Source organism: Eumetopias jubatus, unplaced genomic scaffold (assembly GCF_037043125.1).
Source record: "Eumetopias jubatus isolate StellerSeaLion01/CBP00866 unplaced genomic scaffold, mEumJub1_p1.0 scaffold_3, whole genome shotgun sequence".
NCBI lineage: Eukaryota > Metazoa > Chordata > Mammalia > Carnivora > Otariidae > Eumetopias > Eumetopias jubatus.
This window is the reverse complement of record NW_028274809.1, coordinates 115,355,655-115,371,029: the sequence shown is the minus strand read 5'-3', so window position 1 is coordinate 115,371,029 and position 15,375 is coordinate 115,355,655. Positions and strand designations below refer to the sequence as shown.

At 35.6% G+C, this 15,375-nt stretch overlaps 1 protein-coding gene across 2 annotated transcripts in view; it reads left to right on the top strand.

Moving 5' to 3' along the window:
* The window catches only part of XPO4 (exportin 4), a 121,330-nt gene that overhangs the window by 69,409 nt on the left and 36,546 nt on the right, over nucleotides 1-15,375 (top strand). For both annotated transcript variants that reach the window (XM_088021781.1, XM_088021782.1), the window contains exons 7-9: nucleotides 629-741; nucleotides 5,715-5,872; nucleotides 6,127-6,301. In XM_088021781.1, the coding sequence (XP_087877907.1) occupies nucleotides 629-741; nucleotides 5,715-5,872; nucleotides 6,127-6,301 (446 nt within the window). The remainder of the gene's footprint in view (nucleotides 1-628; nucleotides 742-5,714; nucleotides 5,873-6,126; nucleotides 6,302-15,375) is intronic.

The window sequence follows — 15,375 nt, the reverse complement described above, 5'->3', positions numbered from 1 at the left end:
TGATATTGAAACACTTGAACACCATAAAAGTTGATTTTTAGTCTGTGGCATTTTAAGTGAGTATCTATAGAGTTGTACATAAACTGATTATTTCTTTGTCTGGAATTGGTATTTGCATAATCTAATGTGTGGGAGTTTTTCTGCTTCAGTATGATGTATATTTGCTCTTGTTCTTTTTTTGTTACCCAGTGAATATACTTCTTTGGGAAAAATACTATTTTTTCAAGTAGTCTTTTATGAGACTTATATTTTGTATATGTAGTTTTAGCTGTTAGTAAGATATTGGGGGAAATGGTGGGATAAATATTCAGAAATTGATTTTTCCTTTCTTGTATATATTTTGGCATCAGTTTTATAGTCACATTTTTCCTTTTGTTGCTACCATTAAGATCTCTGATTATCAAAGTTTTTATATCCCTGCAGCATGACATGTAATTCTGATGAAACTGTGATTTTATATTCCTGTAGCATTTTTTTTAAGCACCTAATGCCTTTTATTCCTTAGCTTCATGCATGAATTATGTAGCTTATGTGAAGAGGCTTAAACTGTTTCCATTACATTCTTTCTGGATTGCTCCTGTTATATAGACTAAGAATGTTATTGTTGTTGACCTTGACACTAGATAACTGGGCAGACATTATATAGCTATGTTTGAATCCTCACAAAATGTGCTGTTAAAGCCAACAGAGTCGTGGCGGGAGACTCTTCTGGATAGCAGAGTTATGGAGCTGTTCTTCACAGTAAGTCTTGCTTTTCATCTCTGGTGGTGAAGGCCAAGGAAGAGTGCCACTGAAAAGAGTACATGTTTTGTATTTTTAAGTAAAATAGGACAGATTACTTTCTCCTCTGAAGCCTTCTAACCAATACATCTGCTTAAATAGAAATTATATAGAAATGTTCTTGCTAATTTATGAAAATGTTATTTAAGTATGAAGAGTTGAATATCCTGGAGCCGAAGTTCTCAAACTTTTTGATCTCAAGACCCCTTTACATTCTTAAAAATTATTGACGACTCCGAAGAGCTTTTGTTTATGGGGTTATATCTGTTAATATTTACCATATTAAAAATTCAAACTGAAAACTTTAAAAAGTAATTAATTCATTTAAAAATAGCAATACGAGGGGGCACCTGGCTAGCTTAGTTGGTGGAGCATGCAACTCTTGATTTCAGGGTTGTGGGTTCCAGCCGCATGTCGGGTAGAGAGATTACTTGAGAATAAAATCTTAAAAAAAAAAATAGCAACACCAAACCATTACATATTAACATAACATTTTAGTGAACAAATAGCTATAGGGAAGTTTCCTGAAAAGAGTGGCATTGTTTTATAATTTTGCAGAACTCAGATGTTATGCTTAATAGAAGATAGCCAGATTTCTCAGATCTGCTTCTGCATCCAGTTGGTTGTAATATTATTACAGGTAAAGTAACCTTGAGGAGACTCCATTGTATACATGTATGACAGTGAGAATGGAAAGGGCAGATACTGTGTTAGTATTAGTATGAAAATAGTTTTGCCCTTATAGATAACCTGACATGATCTTAGGAATGTCTCAGGATCCCTGGACCACACTTTGAGAACCACTGTAGTAGAGTAGTATACTTTGTACTAATTTATCAGTCATGGGTTAAGTTAGTGTTATTGAATAGCAATTTATTTCAATTATAACTTTATTTTTTTTAAAGATTTTTAATTTATTTATTGAGAGAGAGAGAATGGTAGAGAGAGAGCATGAGAGGGAAGAAGGTCAGAGGGAGAGGCAGACTCCCTGCTGAGCAGGGAGCCCGATGCGGGACTCGATCCTGGGACTCCAGGATCATGACCTGAGCTGAAGGCAGTCGCCGAACCAACTGAGCCGCCCACACACCCTCAATTATAACTTTAAATAGTCCTGTTTGTTATTTGCTAAATATCAAGAAGTAAGCAATATGTTCCTATGTTTGCTCATGAGGGTCCCCACTACAGTAGTCCAAAGCTGGTGAAAAAAATGTGTGTATGGAGTGGGGAGGGATGCTGATTTGCTATTAGTAGTGCAAGCACACAAGTTAGTTAGATATAATGACTGGGGTAAAAGTCCAAATAAAGACCAATTAAGAAAAAAAGAAAGGATGGGGCGCCTGGGTGGCTCAGTCATTAAGCATCTGCCTTCCACTTGGGTCATGATCCCGGAATCCTGGGATCGAGTCCCACGTCGGGCTCCCTGCTTGGCGGGAAGCCTGCTTCTCCCTCTCCCACTCCCCCTGCTCGTGTTCCTGCTCTCGCTATCTCTCTCTCTGTCGGATAAATAAATAAAATCTTAAAAAAAAGAAAGGAAGCCCTTTTACTTAATCCCAACCATTTTAGTTTCTTACCTTTTCATTTGTTAGAAAAACATTATTTACTATCCTTACAACTGCCTTCCTTTTCTGAACAAACCATTTAAAACATTGTAGTTTTGTGGTATATATTTTACAATACCTGGAATAAGGTTTGTCATCCATGGTTATACATAAAAATGAAATAAAATAGAAATGTTCGGAATAAACATTACCTTACATTTTATCCTTTAAATCAGAAAAATGATGACTAAAAACACTGTCAGTACCAAAGCGGTAATTGTAACTAAGTTAACAAATTCTGTTGCCTACCACATCTGACAGAAATTGTTTTGATACATATCCAAGTTCAGTTCTTTGTGTTATTCATTTGACTGAAAGAAGATCCCATTCCAGCAGTTTTTGAAAAGGTGAAAAACTTGCTGGCAGTACTGGAAACAGCTCCCCCAAATCTGAACAGCTGTCTAGACAAACTAGACAGCTGCTCCTGTCAGCTGTGAACCACCCCATGCAAATAGCTTCTGAAGTTGAGAGTTAACCCTTTTTACTGTGTTATTTTAACATTTTTGTGTTTGTGGCCTATTGCTTTCATTAAGGAATTTTAATTTGTAACTTATTACAAAAATAACAGTGGCTAATCATTTAATTTCATTCATTTATTTGCACTTATGTGAATTCATTACCTAATAGAAAGCAGTTTTCTATTGGATATCCTTATTTCTCTAGATTTGAGTAGGTAGACATAAATATACTATTGCATGAATTTAAGACTTTAAATGTGTTGGTCACATCTGAATTTAGGAATACTCTAGGTTTCATTCTGTCCCTCAAAAGTTTACAGATGTCTCAATTTTTCTTTCTTTCATAAGGTATTAGAAAAACCACTCTCAGTTTTTCCTCCTACCTTTTTGATTCTCCTTGACCTCTCTTATTTTCTCTGCTTACTTCAAAACTTACTAGTGTTCTCTCTTAGTTCTCAACTTTGCTGACTGTATATACTTTTCTTGGGCTCTCTCTTCCACACGTAGGACTTCAAGCGCCACTTCTGCACTGATGACTCCTAAATCTATATTCAGCACAGGCTGCTCCAGAGTTCCAGGGCCTTATAATCCAAGTGCTTACTCGATGTTTTAATTTGGATGGCCCACAGACATCTCAGATTCAGCATGTTCCAATAGAATTTATCTTACTAACTTGCTTCTCTTTACTCCTTGTCTTGCTTTGCCATTCACCTCCTTGGGTGTTCTGCTAGACTTTGCTTTTCTGTATCCCTCTGCTTTTCCTATTCAGGTGATAAATTCAGTTTTTAATTTGTATAATATAGTTCAGTTGCGGTAGAACTCCTTTGTAATGCTGACATTGGAAGAAGAGCAAGAATCTACTATATTATACAAGAATTAATCATTGGTTTATCATGAGTTTTATATGGTTCATATTTCAGAGAACATAAGTTTGAACAGTAGTACATGCAGGCTCTGAGGCAGTTTCTTTATTTTATTTTATTACATAATCAACATTAGCTATTTCGGTCATCATATATTTTGAGTCCTCACTTCTCGACCAGGAATGAGCAACATTTAGCTCTATAGGTAGAAAAGAAAACCTCTGTTGTCCGGGATTGCATTATATTCATTGGCAGAATGTACCCCTGGATAACATGTTTAAATGTTGATTAGGTTAAAAGGCATGATGAGAGAAATTTAGTTACAGTTTTCAGATAAGGAATTTGAGAATGTGTTGTGTTCAGAAGTTCTTGAATTGGACAATGTAGATATATGAATTTGTGTATTATACTTTTAATTTACTATTTAAAACTTAAAATGTAATAGGGTATATTTTGAGAAACATTTGTGTTATTCTAGACCAGGGATTGGCAGACTTTTTCTGTAAAGACCAGGTAGTAAATATTCGGCTTTGCAGGTCATATGTTCTCTGAGGCAGCTGTTTAGCTCTGCCATTGTTGGACAGAAGCAGCCATGATGATACCTAAACAAATTAATGTGGCAGTGTTCCTGTAGAACTTTATTCACAGTTATTAAAATGTGAATTTTGTATAATTGTCTTGTGTTTGAAATTAACATTTTTCTTTGATTTTGTTTTCCTCAACCCTGTAAAAATGTAAAAACCATCTGATAGGCCATACAAAATAAGCAGGAAGCCAGATTTGGCCATAGGCTATGGTTTGCCAACCCCCGTTCTAGACCAAAGAGGGTGGAATATTTTAAACATGTCAATAGGTCAGTTAATTTTGTGACTCTTTAGTATTTTAAATTTCTTACAGCCTTAAGAAGTTCAAGGTTTAAAGATTAATGAAATCAGTCTGTGAATAAGGATTTGAGTGTTCAGTGTCCCCAAAATGTACCTGTGAATACTTAAGAGAAATATGGTAACTTCAAGTAATTTATAAATGATTTGCAGAGTCAAAGTGAACGTAACTTGAAACAAATAGAGAACCAATGTTTAAAATTCTGTGACATTCAGAAAGCAAAGAGATTTGTGTAAGAAAAGAAGGGCTGGAGAAGTCAGATGCTTGTGGAAAGTAGAAAATGGTTGCCGTTAAATGTGGTTGGTGGATTAGGATAAAAAATTACCTGTAATTTCTTTCCTAAGTGTATTTTCCTGTTTAATTATGTCAGATCACAGCAATGAAACATCTTTTAAAATCTGATAATATTAATAACACACTAAAACTAGGGAGCAGTATTTCAGGAGCATTTCCTTCATATAGAATACTGTGTACCAGATGTTTCACATCAGTATTGCATCCTTGAAATAAGATCTAGATGAGGTTTAAAGTGGACTTAAATATAATTTAAATAAAATTTAAAAAATTCAGCCATTAATAGCAATGGTGTAGGATAAAATGAAATTCAAACAAATTGTGGGCAATCTCAGTAATGAAAGAGTGTGCTTATATAGTGGTTGAATGGGTGAATGCCTAGGGATTGAAAGGTATATTGGTTTTCTAAGTGTGCAACTGTTTACTTCTGCTAAAGCAGCATCTATATACTCTTGATTGAACTTGTCTGCTAACTTTAGCAAGAAGCTGTAGCTAGGCATAGTTAGCATAATACAGATGACTGTCGTTGTTGCTGTTTTTAGAAGAAGCAGTATGTCTGACTGGCTGGCATCTGTTTCTCTCTTTGTCATAACATGCTGGAGACAGTTCAATTTTCAAAATGTAGGTAGCCTTCAGTTAAAAATTACTTGATAAGTTTAAAATCATGGCTTATAATGTAAAGTGGACTGAGGGACAGTTTTCAAATTAAGTTCAGGAATTAATTTTCTAGAATTAACCAGCTACAGTGAATTTTTTCTCTTACCTCATTCGGCATGATAGACACGTGACCCTTACAAAAGAAGAATTTATTTTTATGGATTAGTAATTCTTTCTAACAGGTACATCGAAAAATCAGAGAAGATTCAGATATGGCACAAGATTCTCTTCAGTGCCTTGCCCAGTTAGCTTCTCTTCATGGACCTATCTTCCCCGATGAAGGATCACAAGTTGATTATCTAGCACACTTCATTGAGGGATTACTGAATACTATCAATGGGTAGGTATACTTGCCCTTTATAACTGAAAAAGGAACTTTCAGTTTTTTCTTTGTGTTTAACATTAGAGGAGAAAAACCAGTGATTTTTTTTTCCCTGTTTATATTCTGAAGTATAGTTATATGGGTAATTTGAAATTAATACACAGAGACACGCCTTTAAAAATGAATGGGTGATAATATTTGCATGTTTGGAAATGAGTTCTTGGGACTTTTCTTCTACTACCACTTAATAATACTCATTATTTGATTTGTAGAATTGAAATAGAAGATTCAGAAGCTGTGGGAATCTCCAGCATTATCAGCAACCTGATAACTGTGTTCCCTCGAAATGTTTTAACTGCCATTCCAAACGAACTTTTCTCGTCCTTTGTTAATTGCCTCACACACCTCACTTGTTCTTTTGGGCGAAGTGCTGCATTGGAAGAAGTGGTGAGTGCCTATTCTGAAATAAATTGTGTCCGTTCCGTTTTTTACAAGGAAATTTGCTGTGCCTCTGCAGCATTTCGCATGACAAGTAATTAAGCAAGTGCTAGCTATTGTTGAAATTGCATTTTTGTTTATATGTGCAAATTATTTGTAATCTCTGTTTAGAAACATTACTTTTAAAGTCTTGTGGATTAAAATCACTTTAATAGATTAAATTTATTGGTGTCAAGATTTTAATTTTGAGATAATTGAGTGTCTGAATGTAGGAAATGGAATGAAGTGCCTATATTAAGAATTATGTTGCAAGCCCATTTTAACAATGAAAATTTTAAGTTTAAAAATTGCTAATATGGTAATTTTATATTTTTTGAGGATTAAAAAATCTGGATTTATCTGGAAATTATATGAACATAATTTGGTTCAAATAATTGTAATCATGCTGGTTTTGATTAGGCTGTATTTAATTTTTTTGATGCTATGGTTTAATAGTATATCTTGGTAGAATTTAATTTTCTTTAAATCAAGATCAATAACAGTACTAAAGATGTGTTTTGGTACAAGTTGTCAATTGTATATTTTCCAAATATAAAATTTAATTTAGGAAACTAAAACTCCTTGACAACACAGCTGTGTTTATAACAGTTACTGTGAATAACTGCATTAATCATGGGAAATAATTGATTTTTTCCTCTCTAGTGGTTCTTAAATTGTTGAAACTAATTTTTCTTTTTATGAATCGAAATGTGGGTTTTTTTCAGAGATCGTAAGTAAAAAATATTTGTAGATATCTGTTTGAATTTTGTGTTAAATCCTAACTGAGTTGTTTTGTTGGGGGTTTGGCAACATCTTTGTGAGTTTTTGTATCCCTTTAGGGGTGTTCAGAAGATAGAGAACTGGAGAATGATTTATGTAGTTGGACACTTTAGTGGTTTGATGAGTAAAGGAACCAGGTCAGGCAGGTATTTATGTGTTGGAAAAAAATGTAGGTAGTAGAGGAGTAGAAGCTTAAAGGCATCATGTGTGAGATTTGAATTTCTCGGGGAAAAATTATGTTCTGAGCATAGAAATATGGGGAAATTTTAAGAATTTAAGCTTGATTCAAACCCCTTTCAAATTAGCACAAATTCTGAATCAAATCAGGTTTCATTTTACATGGTTTCATTGTGCTTTCTCCCACCTTGGTTTGTTCTCTGTTCTAAACCAGGTGGATTAAACAGTATGTTGATCACGTATTTAGAAACGGCTATTTTTTAGTTCGTTTGTGGGTTAAGGAAGTTCCTAAGCGGGGTGCCTGGGTGGCTCAGTTGTCGAGCATCTGCCTTTGGCTCAGGTCATAATCCCAGGGTCCTGGTATCGAGCCCTGCTTCGGGCTCCCTGCTGAGCGGAGAGCCTGCTTCTCCCTCTACCTCTGCCTGCCGCTCCCCCTGCTTGTACTCTCTCTTTCCTGTCAAATAAATAAAAAATCTTAAAAAAAAAAAAAAAAATGAAGTTCCTAAGCACTTTATAGAAGAATTGCTGGAAGATATATAACATTCTTGGTTGCAGATTTTAAGTTTAGAATTCATTTATTTTGACCAGGAGACTGACAACTTGGAAAACAATTTTTCTGTCAAGATTGATAGAGAAATTTTAGAATACAGAAAGCCTATATACACTGATGTATATTGTGCTTGTTTCACAAGAAGGTGTGGTATAGATATGATATACCTAATAGATTTCATTTAAGAAAAGTGTTATTTCTTTTTATTTGTTTTAATTAATTTAATTGATCTGTCTGTGATGTTTAAAAATGGTTTTAAAAATAATTGGTTACCGGGGCACCTGGGTGGCTCAGTTCGGTTAAGTGTCTGCCTAGGCTCAGGTCATGATCCCCGGGTCCTGGGATTGAACCCGACATCAGGTTCCCTGCTCAGTGGGGAGCCTGCTTCTCCTTCTCCCTCTGCTGCTCCCCCTGCTTGTGCTCTCTCTCACTCTGTCTCCTGCTCTCTGTCAAATAAATAAATACAATCCTAAAAAAAAAAAATTGGTTACCTACCTCTGAAACTAATATACTATATGTTAATTAATTGAATTTAAATTGAAAAAAAATAATTGGTTACCTATTAAAAAAGGCAAAGGGGAAAGATTTGTCTAAAGCTTTGTATTGCTCAGAGGATCCAGATAGGCGAGGTTTGGTGAAGTTGAGGGCTAAGAGTGAGGCCCCTCAGTATGAGTTGCCAGAAAACTAAACAAATCCTCCTAAATGTCATCTCAACCTCATGTGGTTTTCATTATATCTTGTGTGTGCTGGGGGAAGGGAGCCTGGGGAATGTGCAACTAATAGCAAAGTACATGAACAAATCTAGCCAAACCAGGGTGGAAGTTCTAGGACACAGGTCACATCATCTTTTGTTTCCTTGGGCACCCAGTGATTGTAGTACTAGTACATAATACATAGTTGTCAACCTCAGATGGAAAAATATATTTAAAAAATGATCTTTTAAGTAAAAATAGAAAAATTGAGACATATTAAAAAAAACTGCTTTGAGAGTCAGCGTGATACAGAAAGATCATGAACATTGGAAGGAGACAGTACTGTCATGAGCCAAGTAATTATAAACTACAGAACCTTGGACAAATTGCTTGACCTTTTTTGAGCATGTTGATATAGGTAGGATAATAATTCCCTCTAGTGTTCCATGGGGTGGGTTAACTATACGGAAGTGCCTGTACAGTACGCACAATAAAATGTGGAATAATAATGATAAAAATGAACCTTTAAATAATAGCACTTATTGAGAACCTGTGATATGTAAACTGTTTTACCAAGGTAAGACAAGTTCTTGAGTTTTGTGCAAACCAATAGTTTTAATATTACTTTTCTTCACAATTTTAGTTTTATGAAATGTTTTGTTTTTCTCTAATAGCGAAGGAGGTTTTTTTTGCCCCCAATAGGAAAATAGATTCAGCATATACACTTCTGTGTTATTGTGAGAATATTTTTTCAAAACTATATTTATTTAGGAATACATACAGATTGTTCGTTTTTTAGAAGTTTATGTCTCTGATGGTAATTATGTGGCTGTAGCAAGAAAAAAAACCTACATGGGAAGAGAAATTTGTGGTACTAATGTGTGTTTCATGAAATATGTCTTTGCTTGGTGTATTTAGCCTATGTGTGAAGATAGTTATTTATGACTGTTCTTCAACTTGCAGTGAACTGAAAGTCTGTGCTCAAAAAGAGTAATTCCAGTCTTCAGCCAAGTTGTTCTGTTGGCTGTTAAAATTTCCTGGTATTACTTGAGGCTTCCTGAAGCCAAGAATTTTTTCATTGCACCCCAGAAATCAGATACTGTCTATTCCTGGACTGAAGAGATGAGAATACTGTAGAGATGAAATCATTGCCTTAAAAACTAAAATTCTAACAAAATAATTGTTCACATTATATCAGTTGTCTTATAAAATTTATAATACTAGTACATCCATTTGAATCGATTCAGTGAAATTTGAAGAGACTATAACTTGAACTCTGTACTCTAGTTTGTTTCTTGGTTTCTTTTGTCAATAGAAAATTTTAAGTTCAGCCCCCAGTAGGTTCATCAGACAGGAGCCACATAACTTGTTCAGTTAATTGAGCAGAGCAGCCAGGCACAATGCTTAAACCTTGAAGTGTGTGTGTGTTTGGGTGTGCATGTATGTTTCGGGGTGGATATGTAAAGGAGGTGGTAGTAGGTAAACTTTGTAAAGAAGGAACTTTAATTGTAGCCTAAGCTCGAGACCAGCAGGACAAGGCAGTAAAGAGAAAGATACTTGATAAAGTTGTTAGGAAGTTCATTATAGAGTGTAACGTGGTAAAGTAACTTTGCAGTTTGTTGGATGAGTGAGTACATGTGAAGTTCAGCATTCTTCATTCAGAATCTATTTTCTCTGGCTCAGTGAATAATTACTTTGTGGGGAGGAGACGTAGTGAAAAGGAAAGCATCAAAGCCAAATTATAAATTGAAATTGAGAACTGGGAAGCATAAATTTGGGACATTTCAGTGATAAGAGGGAAAGCTATTAACTCACTTTCTGGCATGGTGATGTCCGTACAATATACACGTATAGTTGGCCTTGCCCCTTAACTCACAAGAAGATGGGACTATTTGAGAAGCCATGCCAACCTCCCCACCCAGTGGTTCTGATGGCCAGGGAAGAGTAAACTGGTGATATAGTAGAGAGCAAGACAGCTGTCCAGCCCCATTATGTGCATTCATTTCATCCGCTTGAAAGAGTTTTTTTTTTTTTAAACGAGAATTAGATGAGGTGCATGAGTCTTTTTTAAACCTTGCATGTTTAAAGTATACTTCTTAATATTAACAGCTTTACCTCCGTTAGGATATTTGTTAGAAAATTGGCTATTATTGCACCTTAAATAAAGATTCTTACTAAAGAAGTCTTTAAAAAATAATTTCACTGTTTTGGGGCACCTGGGTGGTTCAGTCGTTAAGCATCTGCCTTCAGCTCAGACCACAATGTCAGGGTCCTGGGATCAAGCCCCACATCGGGCTCCCTGCTCTACAGGAAGCCTGCTTCTCCCTCTCCCACTCCCCCTGCTTGTGTTCCCTCCCTTGCTGTGTGTCTGTCAAGTAAATAAATAAAATCTTTAAAACTAATAATTTCACTGTTTTATTTAATCCTGATTGGATCATAATTTTACCAATGCATTGTTTTCCTGACTTGTATATGAGTCACCTCCGGTTTTCTCAATTTGCTGTGCTAATCCTAGCACAGAACCAGTGTCTATGTTTTACAGAATTCTTGCACTTGAGGTGGAGTATAGTTGGTTGAGAATAAAGCTTACCTATTGTCATAACTGTTGTTCCATATAGTATCCTTTGTATTGTTTAAAACAGTGTTATTAGCATTAGAAGCCTAACCAGATCTAATGTGCCAGGGGTTCAGAAATGAACACTAGAATGAGGTAGAAAGAAGGGATTGCCCTTTTACCCCTTGTAAGCCAGGCAAGTCCCTGAGATGTCAGCCCATGAGGATTATTGCTGGATTAATTCAATTCCATAAATATTTATTGACACCTACCATGTACCAGGTAGGGTGCTTGATATATATACATTACTTAGCATTTAGAATTTGAAAATTCAGGTGCATTTCCAAAAGGAAGAAAATATATTAAGGAATTTGTAATGTTTAAAAAAAACTCTGAAAATTACAGCTCAGACTCTTGGTGTTTTCATGGGGGCAGATTCCCCCCTCCCCCCAGTGATCTATCTATAGGATTCTTCTAACAGCTGCAGTACTTGTCCACTAAATCAATTTCTCTTGGGGTCTTTTATAAGCCAGGAATACTGTTAGCTGCATAGGTATGCTGAAGTTAAATTAATTCTGTGCCTTTAGGGCTGGCTAGAAGAAAAAAAAAATAAGAGAATGAATTAATTCCTTTTGCATTTAACATTCAAAGCCTTCTAAATTTTTAAGTAGAGTTCATGAAGTTTTATTTGTGACATTTCTGTGATTTTATCTATATTGCCTTATTTGCCTTAAATAATGCTACACCAGGAAAAGAATCTAAATTCTTCCAACCAGTGAACAACAGCATAAACTAATAAGAGTTCTTTGAGTCTTTAATCTTTCATATGTCCTTTCTTATTAATGTTTTACACTGTGCACTACATATATTATTTGATCTGTCGTTGGACTTGGGGGTTGTGCCAATGCCTATAAATTTTAAACTTACTGTAAAATATTTCATTCATATAAAGTAAAAAATTTCATATATATATAAAAGTTATAAAAAATAATAAAATGAACAATTGTATACCAACCTCCAGATTAAGAAACAGTATATCGATAGAACTTTTTTTTACTCTTACATTTACCTGGAGTTTTCTCCCCCCACCTTCTTTTATTGTCGGCACGTTTTGGTCTCATTAGTTATTTCTGCCAAATGATTTTTTCATCATGTTTGCAAAGGAACACTGCGAGTGGTCCGTGTTCTTGGCACTTCTTCCCCATCCTCTACAATCTCTGATTGTTTAATTTGTTTTCACTCCCAAGTCCTTGTAAAGAGTAATAAAGTAGCACCAGCCTCAGGCCAGAGATATGGAATGCAGAGTTAAACCAGGTTAAGGAACTTCTTAAAGATTATTCCTTAGAAATAAAACTTTCTGTGTGAGAATGAATTATCTATCTTCCTGCATTTTTTTATGCCTGAATCATATGCTTTTTTTTACTAACTCATGTAATTTATGTTTACATATGAAGAAAATACTGATGATCAAAGAATGAGCTTTTCAATTTCACGGACAATATTTGGAGTTCTCATGTTGGTTATTTGCTGTTCGTAGAAAAAAGGTCTATTGTAGTGGGATGGATCATACTAAATATCTGATAGTAACCATAGTCCCGTTATAGTTAGGAATAGATTTGGAATTGTTTACGGCATAACAATCAAATTTAGAACTACTCTAGCATGAGATGTATTTTCAATGCAAGAGTTATCTTTTGTACTTTTACAATATTTCATATTAGGGTTACACACACATGCACTTTATTATTTAGAACAATTTTAGATTCATAGCAAAATTGAATGAAAAATCAGAGTTCCCATATCCCATCCTTCCCCCCTGCCCCTACAAATGCAAACAGCCTCCCCTACTATCAACATCCCTCCACCAGTGTGGCAAACATTTGTTAAAATTGATGAACCAGGGCTGATACATCCTTATCCCCCAAAGTCCATAGTTTACATTAGAATTCACGCTTGGTGTTATGTGTTCTGTGGATTTTAACTAATGTGCAATGATATGTATTCACCATTACAGTATCATACAGGATAGTTTTGGGGCCTTAAAAATCTTTTGTCCTCCACCTCCTTCCCCTACCCCTGGCAACCAGTGATCTTTTTACTATCTCCATACTTTTGGGGGGTTTTAAAAAACATTTTAATTATTTATTTGACAGACACACACAGAGAGAGAGAGAGCACAAGCAGGGGGAGCGGCAGGCAGAGGGAGAGGGAGAAGCAGGCTTCCCGCAGAGCAGGGAGCCTGATGCAAGGCTCGATTCCAGGACCCGGGGATCATGACCTGAGCCGAATGCAGCCATTTAACTGACTGAGCCACCCAGGCGCCCTTACTATCTCCATAGTTTTTGCCTTTTCCAGAATGTCATATAGTTGGAATCAAATAATAATGTTAGATTTTAATTTCTGAAATTGAATTGAGTGTCAAAAGGGGGGAGCAGATTCACATATACATATTTATTTTAGAAAGCTTCCTTTGTCAGCATCTTCATAAATAAAACTAATGACTTTTTTTTTATATTCACATAGACATAAACAGATATTTTTCTGTGGTTGAAGGGCTCCAGATTCACTCCTCTATACACTTCTAAGTTAATTATGAGCATTGAAATGTAAGTGCTGTTATCATAGTTTGATTACCTTTTCCACCCTCCATTCCCAAATGGAGTAAAGTGGGGTCAAGTAGTCTTATAAGCTCTAAGCCCCTCTCCAAAGCCTTTCTGGCAGCAGGCCTGACAATACTTAGGGCATGAGCACATAGTGTCTAGCTTGACTCCTTCGTCATCTCTGTGCACGTGCTCTGGCTTGGCTGCTGGGTGTTGGCCAGTGTGGCCATGGAGCAGGGCCAAAGTATTATGAAAAAGCACTTGGTTAGGTTTCAGTTCTCCGTGATTAGACTGAAAGATTTAGTTGCCAATTGTCATCAACCAAATTTCTCACACTTTGCCTCATGAGTTACTTGTATTGGTATTCAGGAGGAACCAGAAGGCTCTTTAGAAGTTTTTAGTTCTTATTTTAAATCACCATCTAATGAATAGGGGCTCTTAGAGTCTGTGATTTTCTGCTTTGTCTAATATCAGGGCTTTCTAGGAGGGATTATTGCTCTTTCAATAATAAAAAAGCTTATAAGGCTTTTACATTTTATTTGTACTTTACTATATATGAATATTTATTATAACATTCGTTATATATGTACTAAAGAAAACAAAGATAGTTTTAAGAAAATGTCCTGCTTCTTCGTTTTGAGATACCAGAGGTCAGAGGATGCTATTCCATAAGTTCCTCTTAAGATATGTTACCAGTCTGTTTATTTTGGCAAGATAAACTGTTAAGACTTAACAAATGATGTCTGCAAAGCACATGCTTCGTTAAGTATATAAACAGGCCACAGATGTTTCTTTGGGAAGAAACTATTTTATTCATCTCTGTATTCCAGTGCTTCACTCTTAGCATTCAATATATCTTTGTTGAAGGAATAGAACCACCCTTTTTTCCTACTGCTAATACATTGAGCACTGTGCATGGCCATTTTAGCACTGTGTTCATTTTATAGATCTTTTCTTTGGTCCTCAAAACCACCATAGATGATTTTATTTATTATGTCATATTTGATACAGACAAAAAAATAAAATATGTTGTTCTAAAACATAATCAGATCACCATGAGTGAACCCATGACCCCAACCCAAGAACATCACCAGTACTGCAGTGGATGATACCAGTGTACTCATCCCCATCCCATGACCCCAGCTTCTCCCCCTTCCACCCCTGCAAGAGAAGTGACCACTGTTGTGAATGTTGTCATTCTCTTGCTTTAGAAATTTTGATCATTTCTATGTATAAGATACATCATTGTGTGAATGCCATACCACAATTTTCCTCCATTCTGCTGTAAATGAACTTTTGAGGTTCCTTTTTTGCCATTACAAACAGTATTACAGTGAACATTCTTCTGTGTGTTTCCTAGCATACATTCATGAGAGCTTTTTATAAGGTCTAAACCTAGAAATGGAATTTTTAGATAAGATATGTAAATGTTCAGTTTTACAAGATAGTTGTTTGCTGAACTGATGGGATCAGTTACATGTTCAGCAGTGATGTGTGTGAGTTTTCATTGATCCATGTCTTCACCATCACAGTTTTGCCAAACTTGTAAGTATACGATATGGTCTTATATAATTAAGGTGCTAGTAATGTTGAGCATTTTTTCATATATATGTGATTCCTGTGGTTATTCCTTTGAACAGTCCATTTGCCCATTTCCCTATCAGGTTGTCTTTTTCATACTGCTTTGTAAA